Source organism: Rhopilema esculentum, unplaced genomic scaffold (genome assembly GCF_057945365.1).
Source record: "Rhopilema esculentum isolate cy_ngs unplaced genomic scaffold, ASM5794536v1 HiC_scaffold_26, whole genome shotgun sequence".
Taxonomy (NCBI): Eukaryota; Metazoa; Cnidaria; class Scyphozoa; order Rhizostomeae; family Rhizostomatidae; genus Rhopilema; species Rhopilema esculentum.
Window position 1 is genome coordinate 1 of NW_028300837.1, and position 21,090 is coordinate 21,090.

Below are 21,090 nucleotides of genomic sequence, written 5' to 3' on the forward strand. Positions count from 1 at the left end.
TATCCTCCGGAAAAAATGGCATCGTCCAAAAGGGCGTGGTCATTGACACACCTTTTGCCCCCCTCCCATTTATCCTAGGCTGGAGCCACCGCTGCTCGTCCTCATGGTTGTCACTCCCCATCTCCGTCTGCTGCATCGTCAATGCTGCAGAATGACTGGCACTTGAAGAGGTTGATGAAAGATTACACCAGTGTTTCGTATTCAATGGTGCTACATTGGTAGCGTTGTCCTATGCCCTATGCGTGATGAATGACTTGAGCCAATCCATGCCAATAAATTGGGGGGGATCGGCATTAGCTTCGAATATTCTTGAATTTAATTTCTGTCTCTTTAGCTGATATGCCAAACTTTGTACCAATTTTAGCCAAACTATTAATTTTCTTAAAATTGTCTCGGAACTCTTTACTAAATTTATTGTATAGACAATCATACATCTGAACTTTTGCCATAAAATCAGAAATATTTAAAGTTTCAAGCTCTAAACTGTTATTTTGTTGAGTATCTGCCATCTTGAAATAAACTTGTGATAAGAAAACTAATTTGCATCACAATCATTCTCAGTCGTTTCGAGTCATTGGAATGTTTCGATTAAAATCCCTGGGTCGTTGTCAGTCTTTCTTGGTCCTACCTCAGCGACCCACCACAACGACCGAGTCGTTATGTGTCATTGTGGGTCGCTGTTTGTGATGTCTCCATATAGTCGTTCTTTCAGTTTTACCAACGACCCTTAAAGACGGTCAACGACCCTCAACGACTATATAAAAACCAGGCTTTGTGTAACAGGTTTATGGTTGGTTGTGCGCTTTGTGCCTAACTCGCTCTCAATAATGTGGTCAGATAACCTCACGACCGACTTGCCGATGTTTATTACATGCTTGTTGATAGAGAAATCTTAGCCCTACAACTTGTTATGTAACTTCAGTCGCGAGTTACAAAATAAAATGAAGTTAAACCTATTCTACTCAACCCTTGTCGCGATATCCTAATGCTAGAGACGAAGGGTTTCTTTTTACAAAGGTTCTTCTGTGCCTCCCCGTTTTCTAACCTGTCCAGAACTTTCTACCTAACTACCTTTGCAAAATATTTTAAAGTCTCCATAAAAAAGAAATGCCTTTTTCAAGCTTGCTTGTATCGTGAGACACCTCTCTGGTTACATTAGTTACACTTCTGGTTACATTAAATTTGGTTCGAAAAGAACTTTCAGTCTCTTTCAGTCTACAAACCTCCAACAAAACGCTTCGAGTTTTGGTTCGAAGCAGCATACTGGCATTCAAATTTCCATTCCAAGGTTTTTAAGTCAACATTATCGCTCGGCAGATTGCACTAACTAGCACTGCTCAACAATAAGCACTGCCCAGGTTCCAAAACATCTACAACAGATCGCAGTTTCAGGCAACTATCCTCTGTTTAAAATCGAAGTACCTATTTAAAAGAGGTGTCAAAACACCTCATATTCACAAAAATACATGCATCTCTGATAATATTTGTCAACTGAAAGAACCTTGCCAATTAAGACAATTATATTCTTAAAAGTAGAGACCCGAAAGCTTGTCAAACGATTATGCAAAAGTGACTGGTTTCACCCTGGCAAATAACTTCCTAATTGGAAATTCAGAGAGATTCTTTGAAACTAATGATACAGTTTTAAAATCTCGCACTTTCTCCATTTCTCGAACATTTAGAGAAAAAACCACCTTTCTTAGCCACCTGTCAGTAACATTTGAACATTTTTTAACCTTTTCACTCACCATTAACATAAATGAAAAAAATAAGAGCGTGACATGCAAAATTTGAAATTAAAAAAATCTTGAAATAAAAATAATTAATCATATAAAAAGTGCAGGTTAGTGTGTTAATATAAAAGTAAACCTGGAGGTAAAAACGGATGCGTGTTATTTATGTGTACGTATTAGGAATCTCTGGTATACGAATTGGCGTGTATGTGCGTTTATGGGAACGATGTTTGCGTTTGTGAATGCACATGGTATACAGTCACAAAAACACGTACCCTTGCTTTTTTTCTTTGCTTTTTGAATCCTTCAGTGGCTTAGCGTCCACATCAATCGCAACCTCTCTATATGGCAACACGTTTACACCTCCAAACACCCAAGATCTCCGACTACTCGTTGAATCTAGGCCAATGCCATTTAATTCGGCTAAACTACCAAGAGACTTGGTTCTCTTCAGTCTGCGAACATCTCCAAGCTCGTCATCTGTTAAGGACATGGGTCTCCGTGCCTCCGGACGGCCTGAACTATAAACCAAACGCTGCCGTGTTGCTCGTACCCTTTCCAGTTCGGCTTGTCTTTCTGATACGGAATTACACCTTGCCCGCCTTTCTTCCAAGACATCGGCAAAATCACCTTCAGCTCGAATGCGACGAATTTCTCCAATCTCCTTATTAACTTCATTTTCCTTGTCATTTTTTGATTTCGTTGGTGTGTAACCAGCGCTCTCTCTGACTTGCCTCACCATCTTGAGTTCTCGCTCGATATCAGATGGCTTCTCCTTCATGGCTTTCACAATACCATCGTCTTCCTTGGGTTCTTCTGGTAAACTATGGCCCCAATTATAAACAAGAGTTTTATATTTAGTGTCTACATCGTCGCAAGCAACGCCGTCTGGCTTTTCGCGGATGATGTTCAACTCCATCTCAATTTCATGCTTCCTCTGTTGCAACGAACTTTCATATCTGTAGCTGTAATCAAAGCTCGCTGAACGCATACTTCTGTTTATCATTTCCAGCTCCTCCTCAAGCCTTTTGCACTTTACGCTGTTTCTTTCGTCAGTACTTGAATCATCATAATCATTCGATTCGGAATCAAAACTCATGCTCCTTCGCAGTTCCCGAACCATTTCAAGTTCGCTATCTATCTCTGATCTGCGGGTAGAGCTGGTATCAGAATTGAAATCTGCAACAATGAATATTTCATCGCTTGAATCTGAGTAACTGGACAACGAGCGATGGCCGCCCTTCCTTTTTATTTCAGGATATACAACAGGTGTGCGTGGCAGGTCATCGGAAAAACTGCCCTCATATTCAGTACGAGGCCCGATAGCATTTGTTTCACTAGCCTTTTTTCTGGCATCTATTATCCTAGAAATTTCATTTTCTGTCTCAGAACTCTTAAAACTTCGTCTTTGTGCCTTTTCTTCCATTTCTAACTCCTTTAAACTATTCTCTCGCATTTTTCGCACCAGTTGCAGCTCTCTCTTCCTCCCTTGCTCAAACATTCTCTGTGATATTTGCTTCGATTCAATATGCTTTTTTGCATTTATTTCTTTCCTTAACTTCCGAACATTTGCTAACTCTTTTTCGATTGCTCGCACTGGTGTCTCGGCTGTTTTCACACTCGCAGACTTTTTCGACCTTTGTAGTTCCTTAACGCCGGGAACAAACGATTCACTACTCCTGAAACCATGACCTTTCGTTTTACTTAGATTTCCGTCCCCCTCTTCATGGCTTCCCCTAGAACCAGTCTCTATAACTGGCGTAACTGAAAGTTCCTCTGTTGCTGTTGATAATGGATCTGCCACTTCAAAACCACGAGTTAACAAGTCTTTATTTTCCGCGTTTTTATTGACAGAAATGTCTGAAATATTTGCTATATCTGTGGAAATTTCTAAATATTCAGAAACATTTTCTGTTTTTCCTTTTCTTGGCGTGCTTGTGCAAACTGTCATTTCATTTGCATCAATATCTTTAAAACCTGTCTGGTTTTCGTTAGTCGCTTCACTGTTTTCCAACGTGGGCAACACAGAGCTCATAGAACCGTTTTGAAATGAATAAGAACATGCGTGCTCCATCTTAACTTTGCTTGCAGTCGGTTGAGCCGTTTTCACTTCATTTTTGTTATCACTCATATCTTCATCAGCCAAAAATTTTACGCTTAGAATGATATCTTCCTGTAAGTCATCGAAACCTAGGCCATGTATTTCACATTCAATTGTCATTTCAGCTCTGATACCATCATCGCACTGTTTAACGTTATTCTTCGAATCATCTTTACTAAAAATCTCGCAATCTGCAATAAATAGCATTTGAAATATTGCATTTGATAATGTTCATATTGACAATTTCAAGAGAGCTCTAACCATCAGCCAAGCAGTTCCAAATTGTATTCATGATCGAAATTCCAGTAAAACAATAAACTTAACAGTGCGTTTAAGGATAACAATAAAATTTACAGTTAACAGCTTAACCAATGTTTAAATTAGTAATTAATATTGTGCATGGTTCAAAAGAAGGAAAAAAATGATAGTTGTAAAAATATCGATACAGTAGAGAATTTTTATCATAGAAGCTTCCGAAAATTTAGTTAAAGGTTTAGTTTTTTCCACAGACCAATCCAGAGTTGTGTACAACGTGGCATGAAAAGTATGCATAACTTGAGATTTGACCGCAGGGCTGTTTGTGAGCTGTTTACGCAATCACCAGAGAAACAAATTAGCTACATGGTAAACAAAAGAGACATAAATCCAACAAAGAAAGTACGAGGACATAAACTCTGAAAAGAGCTATTGAAAATAATATAATAGGGCACCGGGGAATCAACAGTATGCATGGTGAAGGCGTTTTCACTGAAGCGGCAAGGACAAGATAATCAAGAGTAAAAGCCAAGAAAGAAAAAAAACCACCGAAATCTGCAAACATAGTCAATTCTCCAGTCAACCGAGACAGGAGCATTCCGTTCGTTCCTCTCAGTTTAATGACGTCATAGATCTTAATCTCGAGTGTTCCTCCCGTTCTCTAAAGAATATTCATTATCATGGAAATAATTCCTATTTTGATTAAACATTATCAGTGATTAATTTCCATCATCAGTTCAAATTGAATTTATTATCGATCATCAATCTTAGCTAAGACCTAAGCGTCTTCCAATGTTTTAAAGATAATCTCCAAATATAATCTATATTTTTACTTATTACGTTCATGCAAACCACACAAATGTTACTTTTGTATGAAAATTCATTAATATTGTATATTTGCGTATATTCGTTCACAAACCTCATCTTTCCTCTCTCGCTTCCTAATCATTTCTCCTTTTCTCTTGTCCGGGCCTAGTTTGAGGCTCGTGAGCCTTTCCCTAACATCACCAATTAAAAACAACAATAAGTGATGTCTTTCACAAATTCTGTCTAACACGATACCTTACACGTCTTTAAAACGCTTAGGTGAAACCAAATTCTCAAAAATCAAGCAACCTCCAAGAAATATTTAATAGGAATATTTGTGGAATATGGAGGTAACTTAGAGCACGAGATTTTCCCGCAAAACTGTAGACAATACGCAAAACAGTCGTTCAACTCGAGCTCACTGCCCTCGAAATAGCCAAGTTAAAGATGGATAACTCTGTGCAGCCTAATTACGCAATTAAAATTCTACAGATTCTGGTGCTTTATTCAAACCGCAAAATCATTTCATTTTCAAACTTTGTGCTTGCTCCAAAAAATGCTTCTCGAAGATTTGAGACATGACACACCTCAAAATTATCACAACGTGGCTATGATTTTGCGAAGGTGCTTCTCTATAGCAGATATAATCATAGGATCAATTGATGCATTAAATATTTATTTTCTAAGAAGTCTTTTGCAAAATTAAAGACGCAAATTTTCCGAAATCATGCACGACCCCTTAAAATTTCCTGAAGCATTATCACAACCCTCTATCACTTACGATATTGATGGTAGGCCTGCCTCCAAATAGGCAACTGCATGCCTTCAATAATAATTAATAATAATAAATTAAACTGTATTGAACGCTTACCCGTCCAAATTCCAGTATATATTTGCCGAAACAGGGTATTGATAAATAGCGTGCATTTCACACGAAACGTGTCCTAACTTCCTTGCTTTCCGAAGAATTCTATGGTTTTCGAGACACAAAAGTTGGTTAATCACAGCTTAACAGAGCAGCAATCAGCCGTGTCAGGGACAAAAACCCTTTAAATGGGTTACGGCACAGACAAATACGAAATACATTTTATACCCCCATTCTTTCGATAACAGCGACTGAATGCATCATAATAATCATAATCGAAATCATCGTAAAATTGAGTTGAAAACAACGTTCAACGAGTGAATAGGTCTGATGTCCCATACTGCTATAAAAGTCGTAGGAAATCATATATCGCAAAACATGCTTACGATTGTGACCCACAGTGTATGGTTTTCCGTTGATTTCAACCTACCCTTTTCTGACCCCAACTCCTTCAGCTGCGACAACCCACGCAGCCCACTCGCGAAAGCCTCCTCTTTTTGAGCAAGTAGGCTATTTTCAGTGGTGTAGGAGTCGGGGGCCTAGGGCTGGGGCATGCGCCCCAACTCTTCAAACAACGGTGAAAAGTGCCCCTGATGCATGACATTACAATACAAAACGATGCACCTTTTTCATTTTGTACTCTTACCTTTCAACACTTCTAACCCACTGCTCTTGTCCTTTTAGTTGCCACGCCCCACGTTCTTTTATAGCTGCCATTCCTATAGCATGCCCATAGAAACCCTCTCAACCACAACACCACACTGTAGATGTAATCACATTTGTTTTCTTTTGCGGCTGAGACCCTCATTACACTCTTTTCTTTTTATAAGAACAATTTTATAAGAACACGAGCCTCAAAATTGGTCGAAAGTTCAGAACAAATCAAAAACTAGCTGAGGCTGAGCTTCTGCAAAATGCAATTTTGAACAAGGTTTTATTTCTATATCTATCACATTTGTTTTCTTTATTTTGATCATTCACAGCCCATACAGAGGGGGAGGGCCGCTTAAGTTATGTGTACGGGAGGGGGGTGGCAGCCAAAATTATCATTTCCAGAAATGAACCAATAATGATAACATCTATGAGAATTTTAGAAATTTGTCGTAATTTGGATCTGGCGCGCAAACCAAACAGCCAGAGATCAATCTTGAATTAACTTTCCTTTTTTTAGTTTGCAGCAATCAATCAGACCTGCTAAAACTGTTTCATAACATAGGCCTTATCATGCAGAGACAAGGTCCCTTTATGTTTTTAAAGCAGCTTAATGTACAATGCTGCAAAGATCGCTATAACTGTCAAACACGAGGACTGAGTCACTGACAATAACATATGGTCCCTGTGCTGTGCTCTGCAGGAGAAATCGACGTGAAAAAATAACAGAGCTGCTCATAACTCTTCAAATTGTTGGTTTCTAGACAAAAAACCCTGCTTCCCGTTCTCATTCATAATGAAAAAAAAAATACCACAATAATCTCGTATATAACAGCCAATTCCTCATCCTCCTTTCGTCTTTACAGTATTTTATCCCAAGCAAAAGGTTACAAATTTATGACAAAGACGCAAAAACCAGGTTCTAATTCTCCCTATTGTCTTTCACCTCCAAACTTTCACAAGCCCAATAAATGTAAATATATGGAAAATGGAAAGGTTCTCGGATGTAAAAGAAATAACTAATTAAAAAAAAATTCAGAAGCACAAACTTACCATCCTTATTGAGCTTAAAAGGTACTTCCGCAGCTAAGCCAGATATGCAACTTTCATCGTTCTTGAAAACGTGGTGACAGTCTGTTCTGACAGTATCTACAGGGATCTTGTAAACGCAGCTAGGTTCACCAAACAAACGCATTTCACACAGCTGGCTCTTCCCAAGAAACTCAATAGGAACTAAGGACTCGATGATAGGCTCCTCCTTGACATCAACGTCCAATGACCACGTCTTCAAGTCAAAAGAATCAGGGGCTGTAAACAAAACTATAGGATCTTCTTTAATTTCACTGCTTTCCAAATCAAATTTTAGGGGGGTGTCAGACGACTTCGCCTCTAGACCATGATCAGTTGGAAAACTATAGACAATGACTTGTTCATTGTTCAAACTGTCATCGTCTTCTTCAGGAGTAGATTCAGAAGTTTTTTTGTCCGTCTCATCTTCTTCCAAGTCTTCAAAGTTGAAGTCAGTTGACTCTACTACTGCCACATCAATTTCATCTGAGATGACAACCTCTGGTTCCATATCACCTACGTCAACAGTTACCCTTACAACTGGCAGAGCACGCCTAGCCTCAGTGTCATCGTCGTCTACGTTGTCTTTACTGTCAGCAATACTAACAGGTTCCAAACTCAGCGGTTGTACGGAGAGTGTTTCCTCTTCGGTCGATATTTCCTCTGGTTCAGGTGCTTTCTCCTCTTTAGAACTTCCGAAAATTCGTTTAAACCTCCCGGTCACTTTCCCAGAAATAGTCCTCACGACACCACCTTGTGGAATTGTTTCTTCTTCGACATATTGAATATTGTAATCAGGAGAGACTTCACTGCCTTTCAGATCTGATAACGAATCATTGTCATGTTCATCTGACTGCACAATCTTCTCTCTGTAAACAACTCTTCTAGGAACAATCTCTGTGGAAGCAGTTTCAAAAAACGCTTCTTCATCATGCTTGTCCAGACTGTCTTCGTCTTCTTCAGGAGTAGATTCAGAAGTTTTTTTGTCCGTCTCATCTTCTTCCAAGTCTTCAAAGTTAAAGTCAGTTGACTCTACTACTGCCACATCAATTTCATCTGAGATGACAACCTCTGGTTCCATATCACCTACGTCAACAGTTACCCTTACAACTGGCAGAGCACGCCTAGCCTCAGTGTCATCGTCGTCTACGTTGCCTTTACTGTCAGCAATACTAACAGGTTCCAAACTCAGCGGTTGTACGGAGAGTGTCTCTTCTTCGGTTGATATTTCCTCTGGTTCAGGTGCTTTCTCTTCTTTAGAACTTCTGAAAATTCGTTTAAACCTCCCGGTCACTTTCCCAGAAATAGTCCTCACGACACCACCTTGTGGAATTGTTTCTTCTTCGACATATTGAATATTGTAATCAGGAGAGACTTCACTGCCTTTCAGATCTGATAACGAATCATTGTCATGTTCATCTGACTGCACAATCTTCTCTCTGTAAACAACTCTTCTAGGAACTATCTCTGTGGAAGCAGTTTCAAAAGTCGCTTCTTCATCATGCTTGTCCAGACTGTCTTCGTCTTCTTCAGGAGAAGATTCAGAAGTTTCTTTGTCTGTCTCATTTTCTTCCAAGTCTTCAATGTTGAAGTCAGTTGACTCTACTACTGCCACATCAATTTCATCTGAGATGACAACCTCTGGTTCCATATCACCTACGTCAACAGTTACCCTTACAACTGGCAGAGCACGCCTAGCCTCAGTGTCATCGTCGTCTACGTTGTCTTTACTGTCAGCAATACTAACAGGTTCCAAACTCAGCGGTTGTACGGAGAGTGTCTCTTCTTCGGTCGATATTTCCTCTGGTTCAGGTGCTTTCTCTTCTTTAGAACTTCGGAAAATTCGTTTAAACCTTCCGGTCACTTTCTCAGGAATAGTCCTCACGACACCACCTTGTGGAATTGTTTCTTCTTCGACATATTGAATATTGTAATCAGGAGAGACTTCACTGCCTTTCAGATCTGATAACGAATCATTGTCATGTTCATCTGACTGCACAATCTTCTCTCTGTAAACAACTCTTCTAGGAACTATCTCTGTGGAAGCAGTTTCAAAAAACGCTTCTTCATCATGCTTGTCCAGACTGTCTTCGTCTTCTTCAGGAGTAGATTCAGAAGTTTCTTTGTCCGTCTCATCTTCTTCCAAGTCTTCAAAGTTGAAGTCAGTTGACTCTACTACTGCCACATCAATTTCATCTGAGATGACAACCTCTGGTTCCATATCACCTACATCAACAGTTACCCTTACAACTGGCAGAGCACGCCTAGCCTCAGTGTCATCGTCGTCTACGTTGTCTTTACTGTCAGCAATACTAACAGGTTCCAAACTCAGCGGTTGTACGGAGAGTCTCTCTTCTTCGGTCGATATTTCCTCTGGTTCAGGTGCTTTCTCTTCTTTAGAACTTCTGAAAAATCTTTTAAACCTTCCAGTCACTATCCCAGAAATAGTCCTCACGACACCACCTTGTGGAATTGTTTCTTCTTCGACATATTGAATATTGTAATCAGGAGAGACTTCACTGCCTTTCAGATCTGATAACGAATCATTGTCATGTTCATCTGACTGCACAATCTTCTCTCTGTAAACAACTCTTCTAGGAACTATCTCTGTGGAAGCAGTTTCAAAAAACGCTTCTTCATCATGCTTGTCCAGACTGTCTTTGTCTTCTTCAGGAGTAGAGTCAGAAGTTTCTTTGTCCGTCTCATCTTCTTCCAAGTCTTCAAAGTTGAAGTCAGTTGACTCTACTACTGCCACATCAATTTCATCTGAGATGACAACCTCTGGTTCCATATCACCTACGTCAACAGTTACCCTTACAACTGGCAGAGCACGCCTAGCCTCAGTGTCATCGTCGTCTACGTTGTCTTTACTGTCAGCAATACTAACAGGTTCCAAACTCAGCGGTTGTACGGAGAGTGTCTCCTCTTCGGTCGATATTTCCTCTTGTTCAGGTGCTTTCTCTTCTTTAGAACTTCTGAAAATTCTTTTAAACCTCCCGGTAACTTTCCCAGAAATAGTCCTCACGACACCACCTTGTGGAATTGTCTCTTCTTCGACATATTGAATATTGTAATCAGGAGAGACTTCACTGCCTTTCAGATCTGATAACGAATCATTGTCATGTTCATCTGACTGCACAATCTTCTCTCTGTAAACAACTCTTCTAGGAACTATCTCTGTGGAAGCAGTTTCAAAAAACGCTTCTTCATCATGCTTGTCCAGACTGTCTTCGTCTTCTTCAGGAGTAGATTCAGAAGTTTCTTTGTCCGTCTCATCTTCTTCCAAGTCTTCAAAGTTGAAGTCAGTTGACTCTACTACTGCCACATCAATTTCATCTGAGATGACAACCTCTGGTTCCATATCACCTACATCAACAGTTACCCTTACAACTGGCAGAGCACGCCTAGCCTCAGTGTCATCGTCGTCTACGTTGTCTTTACTGTCAGCAATACTAACAGGTTCCAAACTCAGCGGTTGTACGGAGAGTGTCTCTTCTTCGGTCGATATTTCCTCTGGTTCAGGTGCTTTCTCTTCTTTAGAACTTCTGAAAAATCTTTTAAACCTTCCAGTCACTTTCCCAGAAATAGTCCTCACGACACCACCTTGTGGAATTGTTTCTTCTTCGACATATTGAATATTGTAATCAGGAGAGACTTCACTGCCTTTCAGATCTGATAACGAATTATTGTCATATTCATCTGACTGCACAATCTTCTCTCTGTAAACAACTCTTCTAGGAACTATCTCTGTGGAAGCAGTTTCAAAACTTGCTTCTTCATCATGCTTGTCCAGACTGTCTTTGTCGTCTTCAGGAGTAGAGTCAGAAGTTTCTTTGTCCGGCTCATCTTCTTCCAAGTCTTCAAAGTTGAAGTCAGTTGACTCTACTACTGCCACATCAATTTCATCTGAGATGACAACCTCTGGTTCCATATCACCTACATCAATGGTTATCCTTACAACTGGTAGAGCACGCCTAGCCTCAGTGTCATCGTCGTCTACGTTGTCTTTACTGTCAGCAATACTAACAGGTTCCAAACTCAGCGGTTGTACGGAGAGTGTCTCCTCTTCGGTTGATATTTCCTCTGGTTCAGGTTCTTTCTCTTCTTTAGAACTCCTGAAAATTCGTTTAAACCTCCCGGTAACTTTCCCAGAAATAGTCCTCACGACACCACCTTGTGGAATTGTTTCTTCTTCGACATATTGAATATTGTAATCAGGAGAGACTTCACTGCCTTTCAGATCTGATAACGAATTATTGTCATATTCATCTGACTGCACAATCTTCTCTCTGTAAACAACTCTTCTAGGAACTATCTCTGTGGAAGCAGTTTCAAAACTTGCTTCTTCATCATGCTTGTCCAGACTGTCTTTGTCGTCTTCAGGAGTAGAGTCAGAAGTTTCTTTGTCCGGCTCATCTTCTTCCAAGTCTTCAAAGTTGAAGTCAGTTGACTCTACTACTGCCACATCAATTTCATCTGAGATGACAACCTCTGGTTCCATATCACCTACGTCAACAGTTACCCTTACAACTGGCAGAGCACGCCTAGCCTCAGTGTCATCGTCGTCTACGTTGTCTTTACTGTCAGCAATACTAACAGGTTCCAAACTCAGCGGTTGTACGGAGAGTGTCTCTTCCTCGGTTGATATTTCCTCTGGTTCAGGTTCTTTCTCTTCTTTAGAACTCCTGAAAATTCGTTTAAACCTCCCGGTAACTTTCCCAGAAATAGTCCTCACGACACCACCTTGTGGAATTGTTTCTTCTTCGACATATTGAATATTGTAATCAGGAGAGACTTCACTGCCTTTCAGATCTGATAACAAATTATTGTCATATTCATCTGACTGCACAATCTTCTCTCTGTAAACAACTCTTCTAGGAACTATCTCTGTGGAAGCAGTTTCAAAACTTGCTTCTTCATCATGCTTGTCCAGACTGTCTTTGTCGTCTTCAGGAGTAGAGTCAGAAGTTTCTTTGTCCGTCTCATCTTCTTCCAAGTCTTCAAAGTTGAAGTCAGTTGACTCTACTACTGCCACATCAATTTCATCTGAGATGACAACCTCTGGTTCCATATCACCTACATCAATGGTTATCCTTACAACTGGCAGAGCACGTCTAGCCTCAGTGTCATCGTCGTCTACGTTGTCTTTACTGTCAGCAATACTAACAAGTTCCAAACTCAGCGGTTGTACGGAGAGTGTCTCTTCTTCGGTCAATATTTCCTCTGGTTCAGGTGCTTTCTCTTCTTTAGACCTTCGGAAAATTCGATTAAACCTTCCGGTCACTTTCCCAGAAATAGTCCTCACGAAACCACCTTGTGGAATTGTTTCTTCTTCGACATATTGAATATTGTAATCAGGAGAGACTTCACTACCTTTCAGATCTGATAACGAATTATTGTCATGTTCATCTGACTGCACAATCTTCTCTCTGTAAACAACTCTTCTAGGAACTATCTCTGTGGAAGCAGTTTCAAAAGTCGCTTCTTCATCATGCTTGTCCAGACTGTCTTCGTCTTCTTCAGGAGAAGATTCAGAAGTTTCTTTGTCCGTCTCATCTTCTTCCAAGTCTTCAAAGTTGAAGTCAGTTGACTCTACTACTGCCACATCAATTTCATCTGAGATGACAACCTCTGGTTCCATATCACCTACGTCAACAGTTACCCTTACAACTGGCAGAGCACGCCTAGCCTCAGTGTGATCGTCGTCTACGTTGTCTTTACTGTCAGCAATACTAACAGGTTCCAAACTCAGCGGTTGTACGGAGAGTGTCTCCTCTTCGGTTGATATTTCCTCTGGTTCAGGTGCTTTCTCTTCTTTAGATCTTCGGAAAATTCGTTGAAACCTTCCGGTCACTCTCCCAGAAATAGTCCTCACGAAACCACCTTGTGGAATTGTTTCTTCTTCGACATATTGAATATTGTAATCAGGAGAGACATCACTGCATTTCAGATCTGATAACGAATCATTGTCATGTTCATCTGGCTGCACAATCTTCTCTCTGTAAACAACTCTTCTAGGAACTATCTCTGTGGAAGCAGTTTCAAAAGTCGCTTCTTCATCATGCTTGTCCAGACTGTCTTCGTCTTCTTCAGGAGTAGATTCAGAAGTTTCTTTGTCCGTCTCATCTTCTTCCAAGTCTTCAAAGTTGAAGTCAGTTGACTCTACTACTGCCACATCAATTTCATCTGAGATGACAACCTCTGGTTCCATATCACCTACATCAACAGTTACCCTTACAACTGGCAGAGCACGCCTAACCTCAGTGTCATCGTCGTCTACGTTGTCTTTACTGTCAGCAATACTAACAGGTTCCAAACTCAGCGGTTGTACGGAGAGTGTCTCCTCTTCGGTTGATATTTCCTCTGGTTCAGGTGCTTTCTCTTCTTTAGATCTTCGGAAAATTCGTTGAAACCTTCCGGTCACTCTCCCAGAAATAGTCCTCACGAAACCACCTTGTGGAATTGTTTCTTCTTCGACATATTGAATATTGTAATCAGGAGAGACATCACTGCATTTCAGATCTGATAACGAATCATTGTCATGTTCATCTGGCTGCACAATCTTCTCTCTGTAAACAACTCTTCTAGGAACTATCTCTGTGGAAGCAGTTTCAAAAGTCGCTTCTTCATCATGCTTGTCCAGACTGTCTTTGTCGTCTTCAGGAATAGAGTCAGAAGTTTCTTTGTCCGGCTCATCTTCTTCCAAGTCTTCAAAGTTGAAGTCAGTTGACTCTACTACTGCCACATCAATTTCATCTGAGATGACAACCTCTGGTTCCATATCACCTACATCAACAGTTACCCTTACAACTGGCAGAGCACGCCTAGCCTCAGTGTCATCGTCGTCTACGTTGTCTTTACTGTCAGCAATACTAACAGGTTCCAAACTCAGCGGTTGTACGGAGAGTGTTTCCTCTTCGGTCGATATTTCCTCTGGTTCAGGTGCTTTCTCTTCTTTAGAACTTCGGAAAATTCGTTTAAACCTTCCGGTCACTTTCCCAGAAATAGTCCTCACGAAACCACCTTGTGGAATTTTTTCTTCTTCGACATATTGAATTTTGTAATCAGGAGAGACTTCACTGCCTTTCAGATCTGATAACGAATCATTGTCATGTTCATCTGGCTGCACAATCTTCTCTCTGTAAACAACTCTTCTAGGAACTATCTCTGTGGAAGCAGTTTCAAAAGTCGCTTCTTCATCATGCTTGTCCAGACTGTCTTCGTCTTCTTCAGGAGAAGATTCAGAAGTTTCTTTGTCCGTCTCATCTTCTTCCAAGTCTTCAAAGTTGAAGTCAGTTGACTCTACTACTGCCACATCAATTTCATCTGAGATGACAACCTCTGGTTCCATATCACCTACGTCAACAGTTACCCTTACAACTGGCAGAGGACGCCTAGCCTCAGTGTCATCGTCTTCTACGTTGTCTTTACTGTCAGCAATACTAACAGGTTCCAAACTCAGCGGTTGTACGGAGAGTGTTTCCTCTTCGGTCAATATTTCCTCTGGTTCAGGTGCTTTCTCTTCTTTAGACCTTCGGAAAATTCGATTAAACCTTCCGGTCACTTTCCCAGAAATAGTCCTCACGACACCCCCTTGTGGAATTGTTTCTTCTTCGACAGATTGAATATTGTAATCAGGAGAGACTTCACTGCCTTTCAGATCTGATAACGAATTATTGTCATATTCATCTGACTGCACAATCTTCTCTCTGTAAACAACTCTTCTAGGAACTATCTCTGTGGAAGCAGTTTCAAAAGTCGCTTCTTCATCATGCTTGTCCAGACTGTCTTCGTCTTCTTCAGGAGTAGATTCAGAAGTTTCTTTGTCCGTCTCATCTTCTTCCAAGTCTTCAAACTTGAAGTCAGTTGACTCTACTACTGCCACATCAATTTCATCTGAGATGACAACCTCTGGTTCCATATCACCTACGTCAACAGTTACCCTTACAACTGGCAGAGGACGCCTAGCCTCAGTGTCATCGTCGTCTACGTTGTCTTTACTGTCAGCAATACTAACAGGTTCCAAACTCAGCGGTTGTACGGAGAGTGTTTCCTCTTCGGTCGATATTTCCTCTGGTTCAGGTGCTTTCTCTTCTTTAGACCTTCGGAAAATTCGATTAAACCTTCCGGTCACTTTCCCAGAAATAGTCCTCACGACACCCCCTTGTGGAATTGTTTCTTCTTCAACATATTGAATATTGTAATCAGGAGAGACTTCACTGCTTTTCAGATCTGATAACGAATTATTGTCATATTTATCTGACTGCACAATCTTCTCTCTGTAAACAACTCTTCTAGGAACTATCTCTGTGGAAGCAGTTTCAAAACTTGCTTCTTCATCATGCTTGTCCAGACTGTCTTCGTCTTCTTCAGGAGTAGATTCAGAAGTTTCTTTGTCCGTCTCATCTTCTTCCAAGTCTTCAAACTTGAAGTCAGTTGACTCTACTACTGCCACATCAATTTCATCTGAGATGACAACCTCTGGTTCCATATCACCTACGTCAACAGTTACCCTTACAGCTGGCAGAGGACGCCTAGCCTCAGTGTCATCGTCGTCTACGTTGTCTTTACTGTCAGCAATACTAACAGGTTCCAAACTCAGCGGTTGTACGGAGAGTGTTTCCTCTTCGGTCGATATTTCCTCTGGTTCAGGTGCTTTCTCTTCTTTAGACCTTCGGAAAATTCGATTAAACCTTCCGGTCACTTTCCCAGAAATAGTCCTCACGACACCCCCTTGTGGAATTGTTTCTTCTTCGACATATTGAATATTGTAATCAGGAGAGACTTCACTGCCTTTCAGATCTGATAACGAATTATTGTCATATTCATTTGACTGCACAATCTTCTCTCTGTAAACAACTCTTCTAGGAACTATCTCTGTGGAAGCAGTTTCAAAACTTGCTTCTTCATCATGCTTGTCCAGACTGTCTTCGTCTTCTTCAGGAGTAGATTCAGAAGTTTCTTTGTCCGTCTCATCTTCTTCCAAGTCTTCAAACTTGAAGTCAGTTGACTCTACTACTGCCACATCAATTTCATCTGAGATGACAACCTCTGGTTCCATATCACCTACGTCAACAGTTACCCTTACAACTGGCAGAGGACGCCTAGCCTCAGTGTCATCGTCGTCTACGTTGTCTTTACTGTCAGCAATACTAACAGGTTCCAAACTCAGCGGTTGAACGGAGAGTGTTTCCTCTTCGGTCGATATTTCCTCTGGTTCAGGTGCTTTCTCTTCTTTAGACCTTCGGAAAATTCGATTAAACCTTCCGGTCACTTTCCCAGAAATAGTCCTCACGAAACCACCTTGTGGAATTGTTTCTTCTTCGACATATTGAATATTGTAATCAGGAGAGACTTCACTACCTTTCAGATCTGATAACGAATTATTGTCATGTTCATCTGACTGCACAATCTTCTCTCTGTAAACAACTCTTCTAGGAACTATCTCTGTGGAAGCAGTTTCAAAAAACGCTTCTTCATCATGCTTGTCCAGACTGTCTTCGTCTTCTTCAGGAGTAGATTCAGAAGTTTCTTTGTCCGTCTCATCTTCTTCCAAGTCTTCAAAGTTGAAGTCAGTTGACTCTACTACTGCCACATCAATTTCATCTGAGATGACAACCTCTGGTTCCATATCACCTACATCAACAGTTACCCTTACAACTGGCAGAGCACGCCTAACCTCAGTGTCATCGTCGTCTACGTTGTCTTTACTGTCAGCAATACTAACAGGTTCCAAACTCAGCGGTTGTACGGAGAGTGTCTCCTCTTCGGTTGATATTTCCTCTGGTTCAGGTTCTTTCTCTTCTTTAGAACTCCTGAAAATTCGTTTAAACCTCCCGGTAACTTTCCCAGAAATAGTCCTCACGAAACCACCTTGTGGAATTGTTTCTTCTTCGACATATTGAATATTGTAATCAGGAGAGACTTCACTGCATTTCAGATCTGATAACGAATCATTGTCATGTTCATCTGGCTGCACAATCTTCTCTCTGTAAACAACTCTTCTAGGAACTATCTCTGTGGAAGCAGTTTCAAAAGTCGCTTCTTCATCATGCTTGTCCAGACTGTCTTTGTCGTCTTCAGGAATAGAGTCAGAAGTTTCTTTGTCCGGCTCATCTTCTTCCAAGTCTTCAAAGTTGAAGTCAGTTGACTCTACTACTGCCACATCAATTTCATCTGAGATGACAACCTCTGGTTCCATATCACCTACATCAACAGTTACCCTTACAACTGGCAGAGCACGCCTAGCCTCAGTGTCATCGTCGTCTACGTTGTCTTTACTGTCAGCAATACTAACAGGTTCCAAACTCAGCGGTTGTACGGAGAGTGTTTCCTCTTCGGTCGATATTTCCTCTGGTTCAGGTGCTTTCTCTTCTTTAGAACTTCCGAAAATTCGTTTAAACCTTCCGGTCACTTTCCCAGAAATAGTCCTCACGAAACCACCTTGTGGAATTTTTTCTTCTTCGACATATTGAATTTTGTAATCAGGAGAGACTTCACTGCCTTTCAGATCTGATAACGAATCATTGTCATGTTCATCTGGCTGCACAATCTTCTCTCTGTAAACAACTCTTCTAGGAACTATCTCTGTGGAAGCAGTTTCAAAAAATGCTTCTTCATCATGCTTGTCCAGACTGTCTTCGTCTTCTTCAGGAGTAGATTCAGAAGTTTCTTTGTCCGTCTCATTTTCTTCCAAGTCTTCAAAGTTGAAGTCAGTTGACTCCACCACTGCCACATCAATTTCATCTGAGATGACAACCTCTGGTTCCATATCACCTACATCAACAGTTACCCTTACAACTGGCAGAGCACGCCTAGCCTCAGTGTCATCGTAGTCTACGTTGTCTTTACTGTCAGCAATACTAACAGGTTCCAAACTCAGCGGTTGTACGGAGAGTGTCTCCTCTTCGGTTGATATTTCCTCTGGTTCAGGTGCTTTCTCTTCTTTAGATCTTCGGAAAATTCGTTGAAACCTTCCGGTCACTCTCCCAGAAATAGTCCTCACGAAACCACCTTGTGGAATTGTTTCTTCTTCGACATATTGAATATTGTAATCAGGAGAGACTTCACTGCATTTCAGATCTGATAACGAATCATTGTCATGTTCATCTGGCTGCACAATCTTCTCTCTGTAAACAACTCTTCTAGGAACTATCTCTGTGGAAGCAGTTTCAAAAGTCGCTTCTTCATCATGCTTGTCCAGACTGTCTTCGTCTTCTTCAGGAGTAAATTCAGAAGTTTCTTTGTCCGTCTCATCTTCTTCCAAGTCTTCAAAGTTGAAGTCAGTTGACTCTACTACTGCCACATCGATTTGATCCGAAATGACCACCTCTGGCGTTTTGCTGTGAAATTCCGATGGGACAATCCATTCGTCTGTGGCGATTGTATTTATTTCTTCAGTAAGTTGACGCTCTTTCCATGGTTCATGTTTGCCCTCTCTTTGTTTTATCTTGATATCATCTCTTATCGTATTTTGGGTTATAGTATTCAAAACTAATGGTTGCACTGATATCTTTTCTTCTTCGAAACCATCCATTACAGAACCTTCATCATTTATAATCTTTTTCTTAGATCCTGTCAAAATACTGCTGAAAACATTTGTAAACTTTGATCGCAAAGAACCGGAGCTCTGTTTCCGGATACGCTCTTCTTCTAGAAAGAAAATTGTCAAGTTCTCTTTATTTTCTTCTGAATTGTTATTAAAAATCTGGGCTATTTCCTCAAAATTGCTTGATTTATTTAACGTCGGATCAGTATCAGTTTGTTGGGATTGGTTGGGTTTGTGTTGGCGCGCAGCACTCAAAATGGATTTTTCCCTACCATGCTTTGAGATTTTCCCCAAATCAGTCTTCGAATCCTCTTTTTTAGGCGTACTCGTCTGAAAAGTAGAAGCATTGCCATTTTGCTCTTGAAAATTTTGTACTATTATATAGTCTTCTTTGGAAATGCGATCATCTTCTATGTCAATATCAACGGCAATAGGCCTAGGGTAATGAAGAACTTCTTCACATGACTTTGAAAAGTCACCTGACAGTGTCAACTTCGATTTTACTTCCGGGTTGTCTTCGTTCGTGAAAACAATCTCAAATCCCCCATTCTTTTTTCCGCTTCCTTCAAAAGAGGGCTCATTAATGTTAAAATCCAAATCCTCATGTGATATTGATGCAGTAATTAGCCTTGTATATTGTTTGTCCTTCGGTTTCCGTCTTTTTGCTTTCGTTTTCTGCACTGGTTTCTCGTCAATAAATTCGATACTGTATTCGGTACTCCTTTGAAATACATCATCCTCGTCAAAGTCACTGCTACCCCTTGAGTTTATACCATTGATACTCCCACAGCTGACTGACAATAAACTTTGTGTTTTCAGCTCAAACGAACGCGTGAAATCAGCGGAAAGAGACAATGTTCTCAATTCTCGATTCTCCTTTTCGTCAATAAAAGATATCTGGTACCCATCTTCGGATGCGACATAGCTGTGACAAAAATTGCTCTCCTCTTCTTCTTCCTCAGCGCCTAGAGACAATTTGCTATCATTTCTGTCAACATAGATACGGAAAGATTCTTCCTGATCCCTTTCTGCTCGATAAATTTGCGTCTCGTACTCCTTTTCAAACTCTGTAATCTGTATTCGTCTTCGTTTTTGAATCAACGTAATGATGATGCTAAATGGGCAAATGTAATACCAATACCTCGTCCTACATATCACCACCCTCAGCTGTCTTCGTAACAAATACATCGCAAAACTGCAAAAGCTTCTCCATTCTGTTCGCCGTAACACCGAATCATTACCACAGCTACGTCGTTTCTTCGTTAGAAAAATAATTAAGGAACTCGTAACGATGGTTTTACGTCGAAAATGCCGTGAATTATATTTGCAAAGAATCAAAACAGACCTACTAGTTGAAGATTTTTGAGCGTCATCCTCTTCATCAGAGAGGAAATCAATGACAACATACTCAAGGTCACTGTCACTTTGAACTTCTTCATCCCCTTGGACTGGAGCGTAATCTCTCGATAACTGGCTAAGGTTTCCAACTGATGTGCTGAGCTCCCGACTTTTGTCATAAATATGACCGACATCAGATCCTACTTCATCATCTATGTACGAAGATGAAACACTGCTGGGCCTTATCTTCAGAGATCCGGTAAAGTCAGATGTGATTTCGATGTGTAAATCATGGGAATTCTTGGTGGTACTTGAGTATTCTTCTGCCATCCTGATACTGAATTACTTGTCTGTAAAAGAAATTTATCGTTCAATCCAATTTTAGACCAAAATTTGCTTGCTACACGATGACATTGATAAAAATCATGATCATAAAAATCTACAAAAGCGAAGATCAAGATTGATCGATCAGTCAACCAAGGTAAGGATCAGTCAGGATAATAATGTCATAGTCAATCCGTTTTCCAAACAATGCAGAACAGATATTTGTGCCTTAAATCATCATTTTGGAAATATGAGTATAAAAACTACTGAAATTTCTTGCGACAATTGAAACCACGTTCATGACTCAATTCTTACTTTAAATATAGTGAAGAAGGGCGGCGATGAAAAACTATTAAGCAATATTGTATGAAGAATGTCTGCATATGTTTTAGAGCTTCTG

At 40.5% G+C, this 21,090-nt stretch overlaps 1 protein-coding gene across 4 annotated transcripts in view; it reads right to left on the reverse strand.

The window, feature by feature from the left end:
• Positions 1-18: 18 nt before the first annotated feature.
• LOC135694323 (uncharacterized) overlaps positions 19-21,090 on the reverse strand; it is a 33,650-nt gene continuing 12,578 nt past the window's right edge. For all 4 annotated transcript variants that reach the window (XM_089115327.1, XM_089115324.1, XM_089115325.1 and 1 more), the window contains 2 exons: positions 7,466-20,716; positions 19-4,025 (listed from right to left, as the gene is read on the reverse strand). In XM_089115327.1, coding sequence (XP_088971453.1) covers positions 1,993-4,025; positions 7,466-20,696 — 15,264 coding nt within the window. In that variant the 5' untranslated portion in view covers positions 20,697-20,716 and the 3' untranslated portion in view covers positions 19-1,992. The remainder of the gene's footprint in view (positions 4,026-7,465; positions 20,717-21,090) is intronic.